Source organism: Syngnathus typhle, linkage group LG3 (genome assembly GCF_033458585.1).
Source record: "Syngnathus typhle isolate RoL2023-S1 ecotype Sweden linkage group LG3, RoL_Styp_1.0, whole genome shotgun sequence".
Lineage (NCBI taxonomy): Eukaryota > Metazoa > Chordata > Actinopteri > Syngnathiformes > Syngnathidae > Syngnathus > Syngnathus typhle.
In genome coordinates this window covers 12,560,977-12,583,200 of record NC_083740.1, presented here as the reverse complement: position 1 = coordinate 12,583,200, position 22,224 = coordinate 12,560,977, and the positions used below count along the sequence as shown (strand labels likewise).

Here is a 22,224-nt window from a genome sequence, read left to right as displayed (position 1 = left end):
CCTTTGACCTCTCACAACATATTCATCTTTCTCATTGCGTTCTCTCAAATCTTTGTTGACAAGACTTCTATGCCAACCTCGGATGTACTCGCTCAGAAACGGTTGTCCGAAACAACAACAGACCGAAGCACAATGAAGGAACACAAGCGTCCTTGTAGCAACAACCGCTTGTCACAAACATCTGTTCATGATCAGTCTTTAACTCTAACAATATCCTGCAAAAAAGTTACGTTAAAGTTAAAAGTAAAAAAGAAACAGATACTAACTCTTCTATTCTGTGTCCCCCCCCCCTCTTAGGCCAGCTCAGAAAGCAACATCCCATGAGCCTTTGCAAAGTGAGCCCAGGGCCCCAGGGCGCCCATCTCCCTGTTTGTCTGTGCCTCAGTCACGCCACGGCAGGAACAGCACTCACTAACTCCAAACGCATCAACAAACGATATGGAAAAGTCAGCGGCTGGCAATGGCAGCGGCGGCCGTCGCAGATATCGCATCGCCACGGTGGCTACTTACCGGGACACGCGCAGCCGCCCACCGACATCTTCTCACATGTCTGGTGGAAATCCGTTGAGAATGATGGTGTTGCCTCTGTTATCCCTGCTCTCTTCCTCTCCTCTTTCCTGTCTCTCACCAGTCACTGCTGCTGCTCACATGAGCGTCTGTTTTCTCCACGGTTCACACACACACGCACACACACACAGACACACACAGACACAAACACACACAGCCGGGGAGCAGGGAGGGACGCATGGAGAGTGGGGAGGGAGGACGGGAGAGTGACAAAAAGCAACAGAGAGACAGACGAGAAGAAGAAGAGGTTAAAAAGAGAGCCTGCTCACACCACACGCAGACACACTCACACATGCACACACAGACACAAAGGATCAGATTCTCTCAGTAGTAAGAGAGCACTGTGGATGTGTGTGTGAGTCTGTGAATGTTATATAGAGTGAGCAGAATTCAGTCCTGCCTCTGCTCTGCCCTCATCAGCCCTGCAAATTACAGCTCAGGTGGGAGGAGAGAAGGAGAGAAAGGGAGGGAATGAGGCCGAGTGCTAGAGCGTGGATGTGTGTTTATGGTGTGTGTGTGCGTGTCGGTGTGTGTATATAGTGCACACGTGTGCATGTTTGTGCGGCTGTGTCAAAGTGACCTGAAAGATTTGAGCGAATGCAACCATGTGATGTGAGTCCTTTCACCCTTTAAATATGTCGAGTATGACACACACACGTATGTTGTTCACACGATCCTCAGGGAATCTAGTGACGTCCAAGTATGCACGTGTGTGAGTGTTTGTGTATGTGCGCTGCAGCCGTCTGAGTGGCTTGTTACCATCGAGCAAAGGTCTGCTACACGGCAGGGAGGGTAGGGGGAGGCGGAAAGGGGGAGGAGCACGGAGGTGGGGGCGATTGACGTGCCTCAGCTCTTTCCTTTCTCTCTTTCGCGCTCTCCCTCTCTGTCATCTCCCTTTCTCGCTCCGTTAGTCTTTCTGTCTGCAGTATGTCACACAGTGTTGCTCTCTCACTTCACTCATCTTTTTTCTACACCTCTGTCATTTATCTCCCTCACTCACTGCCTGCCTCTCTTTTCCCTGATTGCTGTTCTGTTCTCCTTTTCCCTCCCACTGTTTATAGTCGGTCTCATTTGTGTCTACCAGATCGAGACTTGCAGCTTTGTTATCCAGCTGTGTCACAAGTTTGGAATTGTTGAACCTGTTAAGTATAAGACACAAAGTGAGTGCTGGACAATTTCTTCGGCTCATGTAGATCTTTAAATAAAAGAAAGTCACATGAAGGAATCAAGCAAAATGAGATCTTACAATTGTATTCGGGAGGTGATTGACAATGTATGATCTTAAAGAGTCAACTGCTAAATTTTCACATAATTATTATATGCACCACCACTTGACTAAACATGGCATTCTGGTTAATATTGTGTTCATACAATATGGATTAAACAGCCACTTTTCTTATGGGGCAGCCATTTTGCCACTTGCTGTTGACTGAAAATGACATCACAGTTGCTCGGGGCGCAGGGACCTGTTTTCATCATACCTCAGCATGCGAGCATCACATGACCTAACTCAGAAAACTGGTGACTGGTTGTTACTTTAACCCTGAACAACTGTGAGTTGTTATTATTCTGCCGACAGCGTAGCAAAATAGCTGCCTCCTGAAATCGATCAAACTTAATATTAATGAGAAATTGATCAAACTTAATATTAATCAGAATACCATGTTTAAACTAGTGGGGCCGCATTGAAAATATTATTGTAAAGCTTTTTTTTTTACTTAACTTTCTCTTAAAATCCCCACTTGTTCATTGGAATGAGTTTGATATTGTTACCCGAAAATGTTTCCATGCCCTCTCCCATTCCCAAATAAGGAAGCAGCATTTGATCGATCTCATAAAGTGTAACTACAATAAATAAACTCACTATTATTAAATGAACAAGTCATTGACCTCCCCAACTTATTATTATAAAGGCCGAATTATTGATACGCCTTTTTTATTTGATTACATTCGATTGCACATGTGTAGCTAATGATATGACCTGTTTGTTCATACTCCACACGTGAGAGAAAGGAGGTCACATATCTCAGCGGTGTTATCATCATTGTCCACTGTTTGCTTCCAAAATGCCATCGCAGAGTTGTGTCGAAACAGGTTCTCGCTTTAGATGCAAAGAAGAACATAAGTCTGTGAAAATCACCACCCCCATTCTATTTCTTTTTCTCTTTTTTTTTTTTTTAAAAGACACTTGCGCTTTGTCTCCCTTGCTCTTGTCCTCACCCTCGTCTCATTAGGCAGTATCTCATTTTGAGGAGGGGAGTGCTAAGCCAAGGGGAAGCAAGAGCAAGGGAAGGAGGGAGATGGCGAGAAGAGAGCGATGGAGAGGTTGCAGAAGGGAGAGGGCAAAGATGGAGTGAGCGAGAGATGGAGGCAATGCAAGGGCGAGGGAGGGAGAATAAATAGCTCTTGCGCACTCGTCCCCCATTACCCCGGGAGGGCACTGTCGCCATGGCAATGTGGCAGAAAAAGGATAGCACCAGCATGATCAGCTTCTCAAAGACCACGTACACACGCATTTACCAGTTAAAATTGTCATCTGCCCACATAAACTGTTCCTTAAGACGCTGTTGACAAGTTCATAGAATCTCTCTCTGTGCATAACCAAGAACAGCTACAATATCATCAAACCACCACATTGTAAAATATAATGACAGTCCAAGGCTTAGTAATAAAGACAAATAACAGTCTGTATGTGTCACAGAAAGTGAAATGACAGTAAGCACAAAGAAAGAGGGGAAAGAAAGGACTTGAAGTGAATCAAATGACAAAGGAGAGCAGAGGGAAAAAATGAGAAGTATCACAGTTGCCAAACATTGACTATTCTTATCAAAATTTTATTTGGACAAATGCTCACCTTCCGCAGTTTCACAAGTGATTGCTATGCGTTATTCTGTGCTCGGACCTTGAAATATTGATCACATATTTCTATTTTTCTGCAAGAAAAAACCCATAATGCACTACTGTCGGTAGGTATTCTGGTGATGTCATCAACTCTGAATATTGGATGGATTAACACTAAGTTTGTTAGTTGCGTTGAAGTATTGTGGCAAAAAAAAAAGGCTACACATCTGTTCAATTGCCAGGTTTTTTGTGATTATGTTGGAACATTTTTTATTGTGCACCTGCAACATCAATACTGTTTTCTCATTTCAATTACATTAAGATATGTCAGTGTGTAAGTGAAAGTGTGCACTTTTGAATTCCCACTTCCGTTGTTCTCTTAATAGGATCTCCTCCACTCTTTTCACCATCTCTGTCTGCATCATTTGCTTGTTTTTTCTCGATTAACCAAGCCCCCTTTCTTCTGTGTTTCTCCGAGGCCTTCAATTGTTTTCAATAATTGTTCAATACCATGTGGGGGGCCATTCTTCTCGGCTCTGAAAGCAAAGGGACTTAAGGCAAAGATGACTCCTGTGACGACGGTAGAAGGATAACTCCTCAACCAAGTAATACATATGTGTCCTGCTTTCCCTGCAGAGAAGGTGTCAAGTTAAAGATCAGAGTGCTTTTGCAGGGCACTGAAGTGCACACACATATTTCATGAAGTCATCGAGGGTGGAGGGGGTCATAAAACAGAACATACGAAGGGGGTGTGTTACACAAGCGGCAACTTGACTCGCAAGACCTCACAGGTTCTTCAAACAAGCTCAGAGGGAGCCATTGGAGGTCAAGAGTGAGGCGTTGAGAAACATGATGGGAAATAAATAAGCCTTTCCTCATTTCGCTTGTCCCCAAAGCACTAACGCCTTGGGAAAGTGTCCATTTGTGAGTGAGAGTGTATTTTACTGCCAAACAAAAAGCACGGGTCCCAGTGGGCAAAATACAAAATGTGACTGTGGGTGTTGATGTTGTTTGGTGTTGAATGCTGCAGTAAGGTGACCCACTTCCACTGAATTGCCCCTCCTCAACACAAGTCTCCACATACTCCCAAACATACTGCACCCGCAGGAAACTGACGGAGGCTTTGGCCCCATTTCAGACAGTAATGCCTTTTGAGACGTGCGGTGTATGTGTACGTGTGGGCGTACGAGTGAGAGCTTGGGGAATAACAGTAGCAGAGGAATTTAGGGGGTTTAATGGCCAAACAATAATAAACAAAAGAAAAATATTCCAGGTTGAAGAACAAGAAAGAAATCCTCTTCAAATAAGCATTTGTTTCAACATTGAGGAAAATTAAAAACAATGCATTCTGGATTGGCATAACATTTTAATTGCTGCTTACTTGGTCCATTCGAACAAGACTGTGGAAGTTGGATATGTAGTTTTTGTGTACTGTAGTTCCAAACAAATAAGGAAATCCTGAACGATAACGGAATGACAAAAATACAACAAACGACACATAAGGAGACAATAAAGAAAGCGTGTTATACAAGCAGGTTCATGTGACCATATTTCATTTCCTATTAATTTTGCACAGCCATTGACTCTGTAAACCGGCATGACATTCAGAAGAAAGGTCAACCCCTTGCTGGTATGCAAGAGATAACAGGCCAGACACACGCATCGTCCGCTATGAAAAACGAAGTGATAATACAAGATAACGGCACAAGTACAAAGAAGCCAATGAACCTCGCTTCGTTATACATTGCATGTGTTATGTTTACACTATCTGATTGGTATTTTCTGTGGCTAGGTGAGAAGGACAAACACCCCATGAGAAAACTTACAACTTTTGAAAGCTCATAAGAGAAAGCGGTTACGCAAGGATGGAAATACTACCATCTAGCGGAGAAACGATGAACCAACTCATATTAGAAATACTGTGCTGAATTTTGGTGTCGAGTTTAAGCTCTAGCTTTCATTGTCAAAGGTTGTTTTTGTTGTTGTTATTGTCATGAGGGGAGTGATCTTTTTTATCTTTGCTTTCAACTTTCATGGCCGAAAATGCTTTGCTTTTAACGTCTTTAATGTTGATTTATAAATGCTTTTAGATGTGTATTTTTAATTATGTGAAACAGATTGAGGTAGCATGTGCAAGAAATGTGCGAGACAAAGCTATTTTGCTTTGCCTTGCCTTGGAAATAGCACCCATTAAACCCAAGACAACTGCAGGAGTTTCCTCATGAAAAAGTGAGGTGCGCAAGTCTCACGGAAACTTTTTTTTTTTTTTAATAAAATTGTGATTGTAGTAATTGCCTCAAAATGTTGTGCAACAAAATATGAGTACAATTATTTTTTGTCGTGGCCTATTTCATTCATGAGTTTAGAGTTGGCACAGTCAGAATAAATGCCGGGTAATCTACAAGTGAACGCTAGATGTCGCTTCACAACCAAAATCGTATGCAATGAGAAGCTAGTATTTGATGACTTTAATGTACCTAACCAAATGTATCAGCTACTAACGAACATTATCAGAAACGGGCCAACGTTGCGATACAATGATATTCCACCCCAAATATCCCACTGTGGGTATAAAACAGATCACCGATCTAGAATCCGATTTCAGGCCTTTAATAAACACACCGTGAGTGCCGAACGTGAGTGCCGAACTGGTCCCAGGTCAGCCATGTTGTTCGCGCGCTGCCGGTGACCACGTGTCCGGCACTGCCGAGTCGACCATGTGGAGCAGCAAGATGGCGGCGCAGTGGAGGCCCGTCGACGTGGCTTTAAAAGCCGGCAACGTGGACTTTCTGAGCACCAGAAGCCCATGCCAGGTATCGTTTTCGCCACCTAAGCGACTACGCTCATCGAGTAGGATTATGGTCGATGTTTTGGAGCATCGTAGTGAGGTTGTTTGACCGGCATATCCGCGTGTGGCGACACGTGGCTAGTACGGGCTTGGCAGTAGTTAGTGACCTTTTAACTGTTAGCTGGATTTATTTGGACCCCCTAAGCACGGCCAGTGCTATCTGACACGTACAATTTACACTCTGGGTATTCTAGTCTGACTTCCTGCATGTGAAATAAACAGTGCTCAAAGCGAAGTAGTACACAATATCCTTACTCCAGTGTTCATTCAATTCTGCGCTGCTCACGATCAGAAGATTTTGTTCCGTTCTTAACACAGAAGACGAACGAGATTGAAGACACATTTGATGTCCTTTTTGAATACGTGTTTAATTTTGATCGATGTTTACTCAAACGCGTCACATGCATTTTATTCTGGTCACTATATATAACTAGGAATTCCAAACGCATAAACATCCTAATTAATATAGAGTTAGACTAATAGATCAGAAAGTCTTCTTTTTTGTGTCAATTGCTTCGGCATTGTGTTAAACTGTCTATCTCCCTGGAAATTCCTTTTCCACTTGTTATTGCTTACCGATGGCAAATACATGTCAAATGTTACAGTTGATGGTAATATTTTCCTCCTGGCAACATTAACTGTCATATCCGTCTTAATGTTATTGTTACTATTGTTTCATATAATTGTACAGCAAATAAAAACATCTGATTAGGCAAATATAATCCACACTCATACAAATATTTAAACACATCAACGTGGTTTACTTAATATTATACTATACTACAAAAAAGTACTGTTTGAATCTTAAGCATGCGAGTAGAACCAGGTTATCTTGAGAGAATGTCCTACTGATCTTTAACATTTTAACCAATTTTTAAAACGTGAACGATCCCACTCAGGATGAGGAAAACTGGCGAGCGTGTGCTTCACAGTAAACCCGTTATTAGCGGGTAGTACCAGGAAAAACAATGTGATAGGGATTTTGCATGTTCAACTCGTATCCCACAAACAAAACATTAATCAGAACACTGTGTTTCGACTAGTTGGGCTGCACAGAACATAATTATTAAAAAACAAATTGTGGTTGACTTCTCCTTGAAGGATTTTAGAGTTTTTGAGAAAATGGCTGAGGATGGATTTCACAGAAAACCATGAAAATGCGATTTTGTGTATAGCGAACTGGATTTACGCCACTACTCTTATGTATTAAGTATTATGTGGTATACTGAAAAGGACCTATACATCTCAACACTTGATATTAACATCCCACCAAGTGCGAGTGAGTTTTATTGGTGACGGATGATGACGGTTGGTTGAGTTATATAGTCTGAGCCACACTTCTTGTGAAGCTACAATTTGAGATATGAGACGCTTCTATTTTAACCGCCCCAGCATGACAGGCTTTACTGTAATGTTTGAGTTGAGCCTTCCCTTGTGACCTCGCTCAGTCCATCAAGGGGCGCCAGTCATGCAGAACGTCTGAAATGTAGAGTGCCTAGTAACGCTGGGAAACCACAAGCCACAGTGGCTGGTGAGCATAAAAGTAAATCTCTGTCATGGTCGGCACACAAGGAAATCGTGAATTAAAGACAGTTTAGTTTTCTGCTATCAACCCTGTCCAGTAGGTGGATGGATGGCACACAGAGAAAAAAATAAACAGAAATAATAGCATCTCTTTTACCTTATGTTTTTATAGTGGTGAATCTTTTTTGATATGTGCTATACAAATTCTCAACACAGCCAATTGCTCCTCTACTTCTGCCAAGCAACAGTGCAAGCTGCAGATTGCTACCTAACTTGCAATTAATCTATGCTAGGAATGCTTAAAATTGATCTGCATTTCTCAGTATGTGTGCACCTCACTCGGTCGATTGAATTATTGCACGGTGTGTATAACGTGTGTTTACTTTGATACATTCCTATTTTTGTCCATATCTCTACAGATTGGACCATTTGGAGGCAACATGGGTGGTGCGGATATTGACACACAGTCTTGTATGGAACACTCCATCATGGCCATTTTTGAGGACTCCACTGTTTCATCAGAGGTCAGAGTGCAAGCCAGAAATGGCACTAACTCAGAGGAAAAGACTCGTGTTCATGGCCACTCATTAGAAGTGTATGGGCCAAAATAACCAGTATCTTTTGTTACCCATCATAGGACACAAGGCAAGCCGAGGAAGAGAGCGAGACCTTGCTGTCGGCCCTGACTCAGATGTTAGAGTGTGTGGAGGATGATGTCGGTTGCACTCTTTCTCCCTTTGATACCTTGCCAAACACCAAGCTCCTCAACTGTCAGGAATTCGACAACAGCATTTCTACTGTAAGTGCAACTACTCTTTTTATTTTTCAGCATTAGCTCGTTCACTTATAGCCCGCCCAAACTGAGCCCAATTAATAACTGTAAAGAGTATTTCTGCTATCATAATGGAGACATGAAAGTTGGTGTTCATGCAGTCAATGAATGCGGCTATCATCGCCAACAGCTTCTAAAACAATCTGGGGAAATATGGGTGATCACCATCTACAAACTTTCTGACCATATTTAAAAGTCCGAATTTATTATCATAAAATGCCTATGTTGGGCATTATCCACCACATCTGCATTTTTCTTGCCCTTTCCTCCCTTAGTAAATAATTACAGCGGCCAGGGAAATCCACTTCTTCCTTGAGAATCGCGCCATGCCGTTAGTCGTTCAATCGAGTAATAGAGGCAGCACTTAAAAATACTGTTTATGGATAACAAATTGCAGTGTCAAAATGTTTGTGCTCTTTCCTGTGTCTCCATCTCTCTTTAGGACAAAATAACCTTTTCCGCAAAACTTAGACCAAGAGCCAAGACTGATGACGGAAAGCAAGACGAGAGCAAAGTAGCCAGACTCCAGCCGGCCTTCCGACAACAAAGTCAGACTTTCTTTCAAGGCCCAAAAAAGAAGAACGATACAGAAGTAAACGTCTTCACTTCGTCATCTCTGGTCAACCTGGTGAAACTCATGCACCCGTATTGCCTTAAGATGCATGTGGAGGAAGAGAGGAGGGACCATCAAAGCGGAGCTGGACCGTCACAATCGGTGAAGAAACACACAATGCTCTCCCAGGGAGAAGTCTGGAAGTATGAAAAGCCAACTGGAGACAGTGATGAAGATATCAATGTTGTATCTGATGATGAGGAGGAGGAGGATACAACCTTAAAAGAAATAGAGGAGAATAATGGAGGGATTGCAAAAGATGATAGTGGCATACTGCTAAAAAGCACATTGCTCACTGGCAATTCATCCAGAGATCTGTTACCCAAGGCAAAGAAAAGGGTCCGTTTTGGCCCCGTTCAAGTGATTTCATTTGATCAATCTGTGGATGCTGATATCAGCGAGGAAACTCTTTCCAGCGTAGCCTCTGCAACTGAAGGTCCAGCTGGCCCAATGCTTGTAACCGCAACAACAGCATCGGTATCATTAGATGATAATGACAAGGCTGAGGATCCACCGTCAAAAAGAAAGGTCAAAGCTAAATCGCTAAGCCTCCAAGAGTACAGACTGCTGCGACAGAAAAGGCAGCCTCTGACGGAGAAAATGCGGAGTAACACAACCAAGTGGCCTTTGGTGCCCCAACCCCCCAAAGAACTGATCCCCATTGTCTGTTCACATGGGCAGAGACAAAACCTCTGTGAGACAAAGTCTTCACCCCATCACATAGAAAAGTCTACAATTGCTATGTGTCCACCCCAAAGAACTACTTGCAAGACAGCACGTCGTCATCGTCGCAAACCAGTCGAGAAGAAGCCATTGTTTGCTGCTAGGCATCACGGATTGAAATGTCTTCAAAGTAAATCCAAACACACCTCACTTGATGGACTCAAGTCCAAAGATGAGCACACTGTTAAAGAAGCTGCAAGCCAGAAAAGTCCATTAAAGAACCCAATGACATTCAGCACTGATCCCCCAAACCCTGTCATCATTCGCTTGCCTGTTAGCCAGATGCCCACCCTATCAAATTGTCACCCTTCAGCTGTGTTCGCAGCATCACAAATAGCACCGTCCGCTGTGGAACCTCATCCAAGTCGGGAAGTGGAGGACCAAGTCCTGACGACTCCTCAAACAAAACCCAGTTCAGAATGCAGGAAACCACAAAACCTCATGCTAACACTAGTAACGTGTCCCACAAGACGTTCCCTCACTGAGCGACCATCACCATCAAGTGCTGCAGCTGAGTCAGGTACAGACCAAAAACATACGTTGAGTATTCAAAAATTATTATTAGCCATATAACACAGAAAAAATGTAATTGATGGCATTGCTGTCTGTTTATTCTGCTTAAGGGATTGAAGCCTGTGATCTTACCAGCTTGTTGGAGCAGTTTGAGGAGAAACAAGGTGATTCACCGGCATGAAACCTTTTTGTTGTCGTTTTTCGCCAAAATACTTGTAAAACGATTTGATCATTTTAGTCTGCCTTGTGTAATTTGACTATCTGACGACAATATGTCGATTGCAAAGGCAATGTTATGGTTTCAAATTGGCCACAATAGAGCATGTGTATTATCAAAAGGACGGCTGGTCGATACCACTTTTTGTGTGTATTTGTCACAATGCAGAGATTGTTAACAAGCCTGTCAAATCAGCCGGGTTTCACATGAAATCCAACTAAGTTCTATTCATTTAATTTTACCCGTTGTGGTTGTCTCCCTTTCAGCTGAGGAAAGCAATCCAGCGAACCTTTCAAATGCTTTCCCCTCAAGTCTGCACGAAGACACAGAAAGGACCACTGCACTAATACAGACCTCCGCAAAGGAACCTCTCAAAACTTTGCACTCAGTGAGACCAAAAAGCACCATCGATTATCTGGAGGACCCAAAAAAATTGGAATACGTCACTGCTGAGCCTCTCGGCACTGAAGTCATTGTCGACACTCAAGGGATTGTCAGTACTATGAGACGGAAAGCCCCACCATCCAAGGGCATTCAGATCATTGATCCTCGCCCTCTGCCGTCCAGGAAGACAAATGCTTCAGAGCTCGCCGCACCTCCTTACATATGTTCATCGGTGTCCGCAGATCACGATTACTGTGTGCCTGTGGATTATTCAAAGGCGCCTCCTTCTCTTAAGAATACTCGTGAAGTGGAGGAGACCGCCTCTTCTGTTAAATGCAAGCAAGCCTCCATCAGGAAATGTGACTCTCCTATCAGAGCTGATGAGAAATACCAATTAGCCTCGTCTTCATGCACCATTTCAGCCCCCTCATGCACCCCGCTAACACCTCCGCCCAGCCCTCCGAGCAGAGGACGAGAGAAGAGCAGATACTCGAGAAGATCCCGTCTCTCGGAAAGCTTTCGTTCGTCTTCGTCATCTTCCAGCTCTGCATCCCGTTCCCCCAAAAGACGAAGGTACTCGATGTTTATGCCCTATTAAACTTTGTTTAGCTTTTTGTGCTCGACAGATATTATCACTCGTGTGTCTGTCTACACAGGTCCCACCACAAGCGTTCTGGAAGCAGGTCTTGGTCTTCGTCCCCTTCCCACTCCGTCTCTCGTTCCCCACCCCGGCAACGCAAACAGTCTCGCATGCTTTCAAGGTGTAACAGATCGAGATCGCGATCCTGGTCTCGCTCCCGTTCCCCGTCCCCTTCGTCACCAACTTTTCCTTCGCGCAGGAGCAGCGTTTACCGGTAAGTGCAAATGAAGGCCTTTCCATTCCCACACAACCGAATTTGTGATGATAATAGAACGGCACATTGACTTTTATCAATTTTCTTCCGTTTTGTTATTAACATGTTTTAGTGAGTAGTGGTGTACTGCAGCTTCTTAAGCTTTTTTTTTTAACTTAAGTCTCGTGGCGGTGTACCTGAAGCTTGCGTGTACCTAAAAATGTGTTTCACAACACAAAGCAGTAAAAAAAATGACTAAGCAAAGGCTTATAACTTAAAGAAAATCATAAATTGAGCCACTCATAAGTTCCATAAAAGCAATTGCATCACTAAAATGAAATCCCTCCATCAACAGAGAGTCCTGGAAGGTCAAGATGGAGCACCAGGCAAGACTTCAGAAGCTGAAAGCCATAGTAAGTGCTGTCAGAACAACTAGTGTCTTACAATAGTAGTTTTTTGGTGTGCAACACGTGCTAAATTCTGTCGAAACCCTTTTGCCAAAGGATGAGCGCAGAGTTGTGTACGTGGGCCGCATCCGCAGGTCAATGACGCACGATGAACTGAGAGAGCGCTTTTCTCATTTCGGAGAAGTAGAATGCGTGTCACTGCACTTTAGAGAAAAAGGGTAGGTACGCAGAACACAGTTCCTGTAGACTGTAATATGACTGCATATTGTGAAGTATTAAAAGGATTTTTTTTTCCGCTTGTTCTTCCTAAAGTGACCATTACGGCTTTGTCACGTTCTACCACATGGACGATGCATTTGCAGCCATCGACAATGGCGGAAAACTAAGAAGGGCTGACGAGCTGCCCTTTGACATCTGCTTTGGGGGAAGAAGGCAGTTTTGTAATTCAGACTATGCCGATCTAGGTAAGAGATTAGCCAAACGCATATACAGTGGAACTTCTGATGCCCAACGCAATCCTTTCATAAACACTGGTCGATCTCGCTGTTTGTCCATAAAATAAAGCAATGACTTCATTCAATCCAGTAAGCTCCTCAGACAATGACCAATGACTGGTTAGCCACTGGTCACTTAGCCTTTTTGAAATGATTTGTAACAGCAATAATAAGTAAATAGTGGAAATTACCACCCTTTAGATGCGGTTTGTCAGTCAATAAAAAAAAGACCAATGTGTAATGCGAAGGTGCATCACCTATTTTGCAAGGGTCACATTCGTGTCACCAATGGAAACACAACAATACTTTAACATGGACAACACACATGGTCACATCAGACGAAAGACTTGAAGTTGAGAGGCTGCTGAAGTTTTACTGAATTAAAAGTGATGTTCGGTCATAGCTGCATGCTAAAGTTCTGTACATAAAGGTAAAAAGTTTCCACAAATGCTGCTGTAATGTATGACTTAAACGGCATCTCAATTTAGAAATTCCACTGTACTGTACATTTTTCTACAGTGTCCTGTTTGATGCTTCGCAACAGTCACAAATGTTGCATTGAACATTTCGAACCTTACCCTGGTTCACTGAGCAAGTTATTAATCTGTGTTCCTCAGATGCAAAAGTGGATGCAGAGCCGTCTCCAGCCAAGAGCAGGTTTCAGGAGCTTGACTTTGATTCGTTACTGAAACAAGCCCAAAGAGGACTGAGGTAGCAGTGAGGAGGGCAGGCGAGAAGAGAGAAAGCCACCAACCTTTGAGCTTTTTGCTCACATTTATGTAGCAAACTTGGGTGTGTTTAATCCCCTGTGACACCCCCCACCCTTGAGTTCATGACAAGGGGAGGCACTGATATTAGAGTCAGGTTTACAAAATAAGCCAAATGGAGTAGTGCATTTGCCATTTAATTGACAGCCACTTATGAAAAGAAATGTAAGCCTCAATTTTACGCGCTTTGATTCTACGCGACTTTCTGTCTAATGCGGTTTGGTCATGGACCCCAGTTTTTTATAATGTCATATTTTAAATAGACAATATGGTTGAAATTGTGGTGCGAAAAGACAAGAGGCAGTTTCTGCTTTTGACTACGCAACGGCATCCATCCATCCATTTTCTATACCGCTTGTAGGCGGGGGACACCCTGAACTGGTCGCCAGCCAAACGCAGGGCACCCAGAGACGAACAACCATTTGCACTCACACCTCGGGACAATTTGGAGTGCTCAATTGGCCTACCAAGCATGTTTTTGGGATGTGGGAGGAAACCCACACAGGCATGGGGAGAACATGCACACTGGGAGGGCCGGAGGTGGAATCGAACCCGCATCCTCCTTCCTAACTGAGCCACTGCAGTGTGCTTTCAATTTAGGTTATTGCATTCTATCATTTCACCCCTAGATGGCACTGAAAAATAAAAAATATCTACAACTGTTCCTTTAATTTAGGTAAAAATTAAAATAAATATTGCTCACATACGGGAGAGGTAAAATGGCAAAGAATTCCATGCAATTCTTTTTTGGTTTTGTTTTTCAATCTTCATGCATGTGAGCCTCTGTAAGCACTTGTACTTGTCACATTTATCACAGCATTTTTTGAATGGAGCCATTTTGATATATTTCTTGCATTCCATAACAGAAAATGTTCATATATAAAAATGAATAAAAGTTTTGTTAACCTCAAGATGTGGTATTTTTTTTCTGTGATCTACTTGATGGATTGTTCAGTTAATCTCTATATCTCTGTCTATCCTAGAGAATGAATCAAAAATATATAGATATACTCATAGCATCTCACGATACGAAAAATGTAAAAAATAATCACAGTCTGTGATCAATTCTGTGGATTATGTGGATTTTGATCATGTACATGGATGTTATGTATGTTCATATGGCCTGTTCGAAGGCAGTGTACTGTGCCTTTAAGAAGCTGGTGCACTGTCTCTTTAATACGATCTTCTGGCAGCAAGTGACGTCGAGTCCATGCGAGAACCGCGGCCTTTGTAATGGTGAACTTCACCCATCCTTAGTTGTGGTTATTTATGTGCTTACTACATATTTACAAGTGCAGACTTTAGAGCTTGGCATCTGCGTGTTACGCAACGGATGAATGCGCGCGCAGGCGTGAGAAGAGACTAAAGGGTGGCGCTTGAATTACTCCAAGCCATGACTGACAGGGGCGTTTAACACCTCGAATACGGCGAGAGACGCTCTACTCCAACCGAGGGAATGTCAGTCATGGCAACTTCAACAAATGTCAGCGAGAAAACACAGGGTCGGGCCAAGCGCTTCATTGGCGGCGTGGTCGAAGGTGAGCAACCCACTAACAATAGCATTGTTTCTGGGGGCGCGTGGAGAATCGGCCCCTCCCCCTCATGTATGTAAACATACATGCATCATCACGACTTTTAACCTATGCAATTTGACTGATTATTTCTGTTAAATTGTATTTAAATTTGATCTTTGCATGCTGCAGGATTTTATGGACGACCCTGGACGATGGAGCAAAGAACAGAACTCTTCAAAAGGTAGAATGGAACTTAAAATATTTTCAAGCTGCATCAGTTCGAATCTTTAACAATGTTTCCAGTGTAATGCAAATATTGCCCCCCCCCCCCCACACACACACACATATTGTGTTCAAATAAAGTGAAAAGCTCTTGAATTTGATACAAACGATTTTACTCTCCTACTTTCTCAGGGAACAGAAGTGGGATTTGAATACCTACCTGTACGCCCCTAAGGATGACTACAAACACCGCATGTACTGGCGAGATCTTTATTCCTCTGAGGAGGCAGGTGAGTCTGTCACCACTCCTAGTGTATTATCAGTTTATTGCTGCTGTGGATTGTCCTCAGATATAAACATTTAATATTCCACTCTGTTATGTCACACCAGTTGCAGCCTGCTTTCTTTATGAAGAAATAGAATCGATCAGACATAGTACATTCACTCACTGAAATGGCTCAGAAGCAAAAACTGCATATCTTGTTTTGGTGTTGTGTTTATTTTTATTCGTCCTAAATGAACTTCACCACTACATCTTATATACGAATGAATTACTAACAATATATTAATTATGATAATACACTGTGAATTAATAAGTGATTTTATTTGCAATTGTACACGGTACAAATGACAAAATTGTTCAAATTAATTTGTTTTAAAGTATAAATAGAAAACATGTAAATTTGTAAACATCAAGAACCGCAATTTTACGGGAATCAGAATCGTAAATAAAATACTTTTAGGATTAAATTATTTTAAAATACTTTATACAAGTTGTGGGGAATAATGTTTAAAGTGTAGTAAATTCAACGATTTACTCATTTTAATTTTGGTATGCCCTGAGCTAATTATACCCACAATCAGATGGTAAAAATGAATAAATTGGATTTACAATTTAATTATTCTAACATACACTAATTATGTTATTCTTATTGTGAATTACATTTCAATTATGGCATGAACTCCAATTATAAAGCAGACAGAAGGGCAGAAGAAAATAGTAGAATTATAATTAAGTATTTTTACATATACTAACTATGATAGTAAATGTTAAATGTTTATCTACTATATTGTGCAAATATCTACCATTCAAACTTTTAAAGTCATTCCAAATAGACTCCCAAGACTTCTTATCTACAAACAAGCATCATGATCTCTGTCATCATTATCTCTGCAAAGACACTGGAAGGTGTTCATTTAAACTTTGACCCAACGACTGCATCAAGCCACATCCCTGTTACTTGTGCTGATAAACAAGACAATATAATTTGAAGATGTTATTCCTTTTGTCTTGTGTGCAGTGCAACTTATAGCCCTGATAACAGCAGCAAGGCAGCACAACATTGACTTTATCTATGCAATCTCTCCCGGCTTGGACATCACTTTTTCCAACCCCAAAGAGGTGGCTGCTCTTAAGAGGAAACTGGATCAGGTAGGACTTTATATGGCTAATGAAAACCCATGGTTATTCTGAAGGTTAAAAATGTGATCATCCCGTACCCCCTCCAGGTTAGGGACTTTGGCTGCTGCTCCTTCTCATTACTGTTTGATGACATTGAGGCGGACATGTGCCCTGCGGACAAGCAGGCCTTTAGCTCTTTCGCCCACGCACAGGTGGCCATCACCAATGAGGTGTACCAGCATTTGCGAGAACCAGAGACCTTCCTCTTCTGTCCCACAGGTCACACCGAAGATCTTGTCCAAAGCAATTCTCTTTAAATCCTCTGCAGAACGAGTTTCATTTGACTTGAGTTGATTCACAGTGCATCTCTGATATTCGCATAAATTAGGGACTAGGCACCATGGGCAATCGCTAAGATCTACAAAGAATAGTAAATATATATTAAATTCATCTTACAACATGACTCTTAAAATGTAAAATTAAATAAATTGTTTTTGCAAAAATTACACTAAAACATAGTTCCTTGGCTCCAAGATGGCACCAATTCAATACATGCCTATACACAGTTGGCTCTTATCTTATTTTTCAGTGAAACTCATCCTGAAATGTTCTTTCCCGAAAATCCAGACTATTGCGCAGCATTCTGCACCCCAAACGTGTCGCAGTCGTCTTACCTTCGCACTGTGGGAGACGAGCTGCTGCCGGGGATAGACGTGTTGTGGACAGGTAATCGCATACAGAAACACATACAGTGTCATGAAAAAGTATTTTCCTCACTTCTGTCCCCCCCCCCACATAACTTCCCACTTAATCAGTTAAGATCATCCAGCAAATGTAAAAGTTTGAAAAAAATGACAACCGAAGTCAATATAAAATTCAGTTTTTAAATTATTTAACGTATTCAGCGAAAGAAATATTCAAAGCTACTATGTGAAAAAAGGCCTAGTCGGCTTGAAATGCTGTAACATAACTTTAAAAGGCTCAATCACGAAAACTCCAGTGTTTCTGCAATACTACAAGGAAGACTACGCCAAAAAATATGTCCACAGAGATGTGAAAAACTCAGAATTCAGATTTAGCGGAGAATCACTTTTTCAACACAGGGTCATGTAGGTTTAGATTTTTCTTATCCCTTAATGAGAAAACCTTCATTTAAAAACTGTTTTTTTGTGTGTTTACTGTACCTATGTTGCTTTTGACTAATATTTACATTTAAATGTGAAAACATGAATTAACCCTCAAACCATATTTTAGTTTTAAACTTGATGCTTTTATCTGCATCTTATTTGGCTTTTTAACCCTCCAGAAAAAATGCCCAACCTTACACAAGTCAAATTTGATCTTAGGTCCAAAGGTGGTATCCCATAAAATCTCAGTGGAATCCATAGAAGAGGTGTCTTCCATCCTCAAGAGAGCGCCAGTCATTTGGGACAATATACATGCCAACGATTATGACCCACAAAGAATTTTCATGGGACCATATAAGGTAACTGATTGATTAAAAAAATTATGCTGTCGGGTCTTAAATTGTTTTGATCATAATGAAACTGCATGTGATAGTGACCCTGATATCATCCCAAATGAAGAGAATAAATGTGTAAAATAGAAAATTTATACTTCAAAAACTAACCCCCAAAGAACACAAATACTATGGGACATCGAAAACATATTATGTGAATTTCACAGAAAAAAATGAATGAAATATGAGGTAAAATAAAATCTGTTACATCTTTACCAATACTAAATATTGAATTAAAATGATAATAGGAAGATGAGACTTAATCCAAGCACAGTAATACACAATGTAAATTGACAGAGTGTGGAAAAAGCATTAAATAGGGAGTCATACTCCCCGTGGCTTGCGCACTCTTAAAATGTTCGTTTCCTTTCAGGATCGTCCTACAGAACTAATCCCCAAACTGAGAGGTGTGCTCACTAATCCCAACTGTGAGTTTTATCCTAATTTTGTGGCCATCCATACCTTGGCTACGTGGTGCAAAGCTTCTCCTGATGGCGCAACCAGGGATGTGGAAATGGGTAAGCTTGGCTTTTGCGCTTTAATGGAGTTGCATTTTTGCTATTTGCTGTGTTTTTATTCTTGCTCTTGTGTGTCCAACGTGAGGCGATGAAGAGCAGGACCCTTGCTATAGCCCCCACAAAGCCCTGATGCTGGCCCTCACTGACTGGCTAGAGGAGTTTATGAGCACAGATCAGCCTACAGGTAAACAATCTCCAACATAGCTTTGAATTTATTTGTTGTTGTTGTTGTTGCGGAAAAAACAACTTCTGATGAAGAGAATACCTGCCTGTTAATTCATATTCCACAATTGAAACATCACAACTCTATGTTTTGACTAGTTGGGCTGCACAGAACAAATTTTGAAAAAGAAAATGTGGGGGTTAACTTCCCAAGTGTTACCAAGTTCATCAGTCACAGATAACCAATTTTTCATGACGCGCTCTTTCAGCTTGCTTAAAGAAGGAGTCTTCTGAAGAGGAGCCCATGCAGACAGACCTGGGAGAACACTCGTATGTACCCGGGCCGGGAGAGAACCCACTTTACACAGCCGAGCCACTGACCCTGGACGATCTGAAGCTGCTATCCGACCTTTTCTACCTGCCTTATGAATATGGCTCCACAGCAAAGACCATGCTGCATGAGCTGAACTGGCTCAAAAGCCACAGTCAAGCTGCCGCCGTCGATACGGACCAGGTGAGATTTCACGTAACGGTTGCAGTACATGCATGTTCCTTTTCCATACACATATAGTATGTCATTGACCCAGGCCAAGAATAATCTCATAATAATCGTGGATTATAGATCTTTTAAAAATCGAATAAACGGATGGTTAATCATTAATTTCAGGAAAAAGGGAAAGTTTTTTTTTTTTCTGCCTTACTCTTTCACTATTTTTGAGGGGTCTTCTTATTGCTGTCAAAAAGGGTTAAGTGCATCACACGCTGCTGTCTTTCTAGACTGCTGAGTGGCGCTCGAGAGCACGCCAGTTCGACGATATGTGCGAAGCGGTGGTGCGCATGTTCAACCGCTTGTCCAACGCGCCCAATCGCAGGATTCTGTATGACCTCTATAACTACATCTGTGACATCAAGAGCGGCGTCCATCTGGCTCAAGCCTACGTCAAATCGCTGGGTGAGAGAAGCAGAATAAATCTTTACAGGACGAAATGTGCGGCTCATTTTGTGCTACAGTGGCCAAACATAGTTGGGGGTGCTTGTGTCTTCACATTGACACCCTTGCTCCTTGTAAGAACAAACTGAATAAATGTTTAACGCTCCGGGTTTAACTTCAATATTTGCTCGACACAGGAGGGCTTGGCAAACCATCGGCCCAGCTAATGGGTGCTGATCCTGAACCGTGGGGCTTCAGAGGAGGACTCTCAGGAGAATTTCAGGTGAACTGACTGCCTCGTTGTGAGCAATGTTCATATGTAAAAGTTGATTTTGATTTGGTTCTTTCCAAGGACATGTTTTGAATTTGAATAGGCAGATGCCTGAGTCGTACCGAGCATGCAACGGGTGGCCATGCATTTGGTGCCCCCTTGGGCCTTACCTAACTTCATCCACCTCCTAATACACTCAATGTTACGTCACAATCATAGAAATATTGATAAGTATATAAATAAAAAAGTATATAAAAATATAAATAAAATATCAATTAAAAAAAATAAAGACTATCACATACTATATTGTCTTCAGCAGAGGTGTCAAACTCTGGCCCGCAGTGTAATTTTTAATATCATATATATTTGGCCCACAAAGACAAATTGTGCATCAATTAAAACCCTACATTTTAATTATTGTTAAAATTGTGTTTATGGCTGTACAGAGAATGCTGCCGGGCCATGGAAACAGAGACCTGTTCAAACATCCGCCCAAGACAGCGGTGTACTGCATACGGCCTTACTGTGCTGAGGATAAGGTGAAGTTTCTAAATCTTCTTAACACAGCTCATCTTGCATTTTTATCAACCTGGCATTGCTTTTCTGTCTTTTCTAGATGGACCTCCAGAGAATTTTCACCAACATGCAACAAGAAAGACGGATAATGACAGATGCCCCTCTTATTAGTGACCTGTAAATTGCGATTAAATTATCTACAGAGATTCACTAATGGATTTAAACCCAGATCTCCTGATTGTGAGGTAGATGGGATAACCACCAGGCCATCCTGATTTGAATGTGTCTGTTACAGCCTGTCAACAGGTGAAATACCCCCAAGCCCTCAATGCGCGCTTGTCCTGGAGGATGACATGGGGCCGTGCGGCTACATGCTGGCGCTTATGGATGCCAAAGCAGCTGCAGCTTCCGTTCAGGTGACAATTTGGAGACAGTAAATCCAAACAACGGAAGAGCAAAATGAATTCCAAATGTTTCTGCTTTTCCTTTTCCCTCCAGAAGGACACACGTGATCGTGCATTTGAGGACTTCCCTTCATTAATCACTGGACAAGTGCTGCCGAGGGTCACCGACCCCTCTCCGGCGAAGCGTATGATTGCACAACTGTTGTCCACCATCAAGAGCTGTGGTAAGTTGACACACTTTACGAATAGGTCAACTTGTAGTCTACTGGTAAGTCTATTAAAACCAAATTTTCTCACTGTCACTTCAACATTGGTTGCACTAGGAAAGCCATTTAAGACAATTTGTTGTCCTTGATATCTATTTACCCATAAAAAAAAAATAACCGGTTACAAACTATAAAAAAAAAAAAAGAGCAATAAGAATTAATTAATCGATTTATACAGAACCAACAAATTCAGTATTATCATTCGTTCTACTTTAACATTCCTCAGGTTCAAAAGGAGTGTTCTGCGAGTTGAGACACAGTGACCGGAGGATGCTCGATTTCTACACCAAAAGTAACTCCTTCCAACCCATCAAAATGGACGGTCTCCCTCCAGATGTTATCGCCATGGGAACAGGCCTCTAATTTCAAATTGCTTAAGAAAATTGTGATGTCTAGAGAAATTGGTGCAAATACCAATCACAACCCATCATTGTTTACTAGCAGTCACCTACTGCTATGAAAATCGCATTTGCTTAATCAGCTCTATAATTGCAGACGCATGTAGACGCAACTTCATTTTTTTAATTTTCAGCACAATAAGTGTGAATCTATTTGTCGGATGGTGTAACTGTTTGGTGGACTCATGAGTCCTTCAATTTTAGTACACTCTCAGATTGTTCCTATTGGCAATGCACAGCTTGTCATTTTCAAGATTTTTATTTTTTGCTTCTTACTCTGCATTAAAAAAATCTATTTGCCATTAGTGTAAAATATCTCATTATTTCCACACTTCATATTTACATTTAGATGACTTGAATTAGGACTATGTATTTTTGCTCATGGTCACTTCAATTTTAAAACAACTCTTCAGATTTGTTTTATTTGGCCAAGAGTGGCCACTACAGAGCAAAAATGTTACAATTTGACATATATATTTAAGGAAATTACAAAATCTAATAGTTTCATTACATTTCTATGTGGTGGTTTAAAAAAAGA

The 22,224-nt window shown here is 41.7% G+C and overlaps 2 protein-coding genes across 3 annotated transcripts; both read left to right on the top strand.

Moving 5' to 3' along the window:
• Positions 1 to 6,104: 6,104 nt before the first annotated feature.
• si:dkey-93h22.8 (uncharacterized protein LOC449943 homolog) lies at positions 6,105 to 14,474 on the top strand. The gene is made up of 11 exons (XM_061274995.1): positions 6,105 to 6,221; positions 8,200 to 8,304; positions 8,418 to 8,579; positions 9,055 to 10,468; positions 10,572 to 10,625; positions 10,945 to 11,635; positions 11,719 to 11,916; positions 12,251 to 12,308; positions 12,399 to 12,520; positions 12,615 to 12,766; positions 13,414 to 14,474. The coding sequence occupies exons 1-11, from the start codon at positions 6,126 to 6,128 to the stop codon at positions 13,509 to 13,511; spliced, it is 3,150 nt and encodes a 1,049-aa protein (XP_061130979.1). The 5' UTR covers positions 6,105 to 6,125; the 3' UTR covers positions 13,512 to 14,474.
• A 274-nt stretch (positions 14,475 to 14,748) lies between these two features.
• ogal (O-GlcNAcase like) lies at positions 14,749 to 21,988 on the top strand. Of its 2 annotated transcripts, none has more exons than XM_061274392.1 (17): positions 14,749 to 15,101; positions 15,267 to 15,318; positions 15,492 to 15,589; positions 16,601 to 16,731; positions 16,809 to 16,980; positions 17,329 to 17,427; positions 18,048 to 18,187; positions 18,594 to 18,738; positions 18,824 to 18,922; positions 19,170 to 19,414; positions 19,678 to 19,852; positions 20,029 to 20,114; positions 20,549 to 20,641; positions 20,719 to 20,795; positions 20,914 to 21,034; positions 21,120 to 21,246; positions 21,515 to 21,988. In XM_061274392.1, exons 1-17 carry the CDS (start codon positions 15,020 to 15,022, stop codon positions 21,649 to 21,651), a joined length of 2,079 nt encoding a protein of 692 aa, XP_061130376.1. In that variant the 5' UTR covers positions 14,749 to 15,019; the 3' UTR covers positions 21,652 to 21,988. The 2 variants fall into 2 exon arrangements, with proteins under 2 accessions (XP_061130376.1, XP_061130375.1); XM_061274391.1 differs by having other exon boundaries at positions 21,117 to 21,246.
• The last annotated feature ends 236 nt before the right edge of the window (positions 21,989 to 22,224 follow it).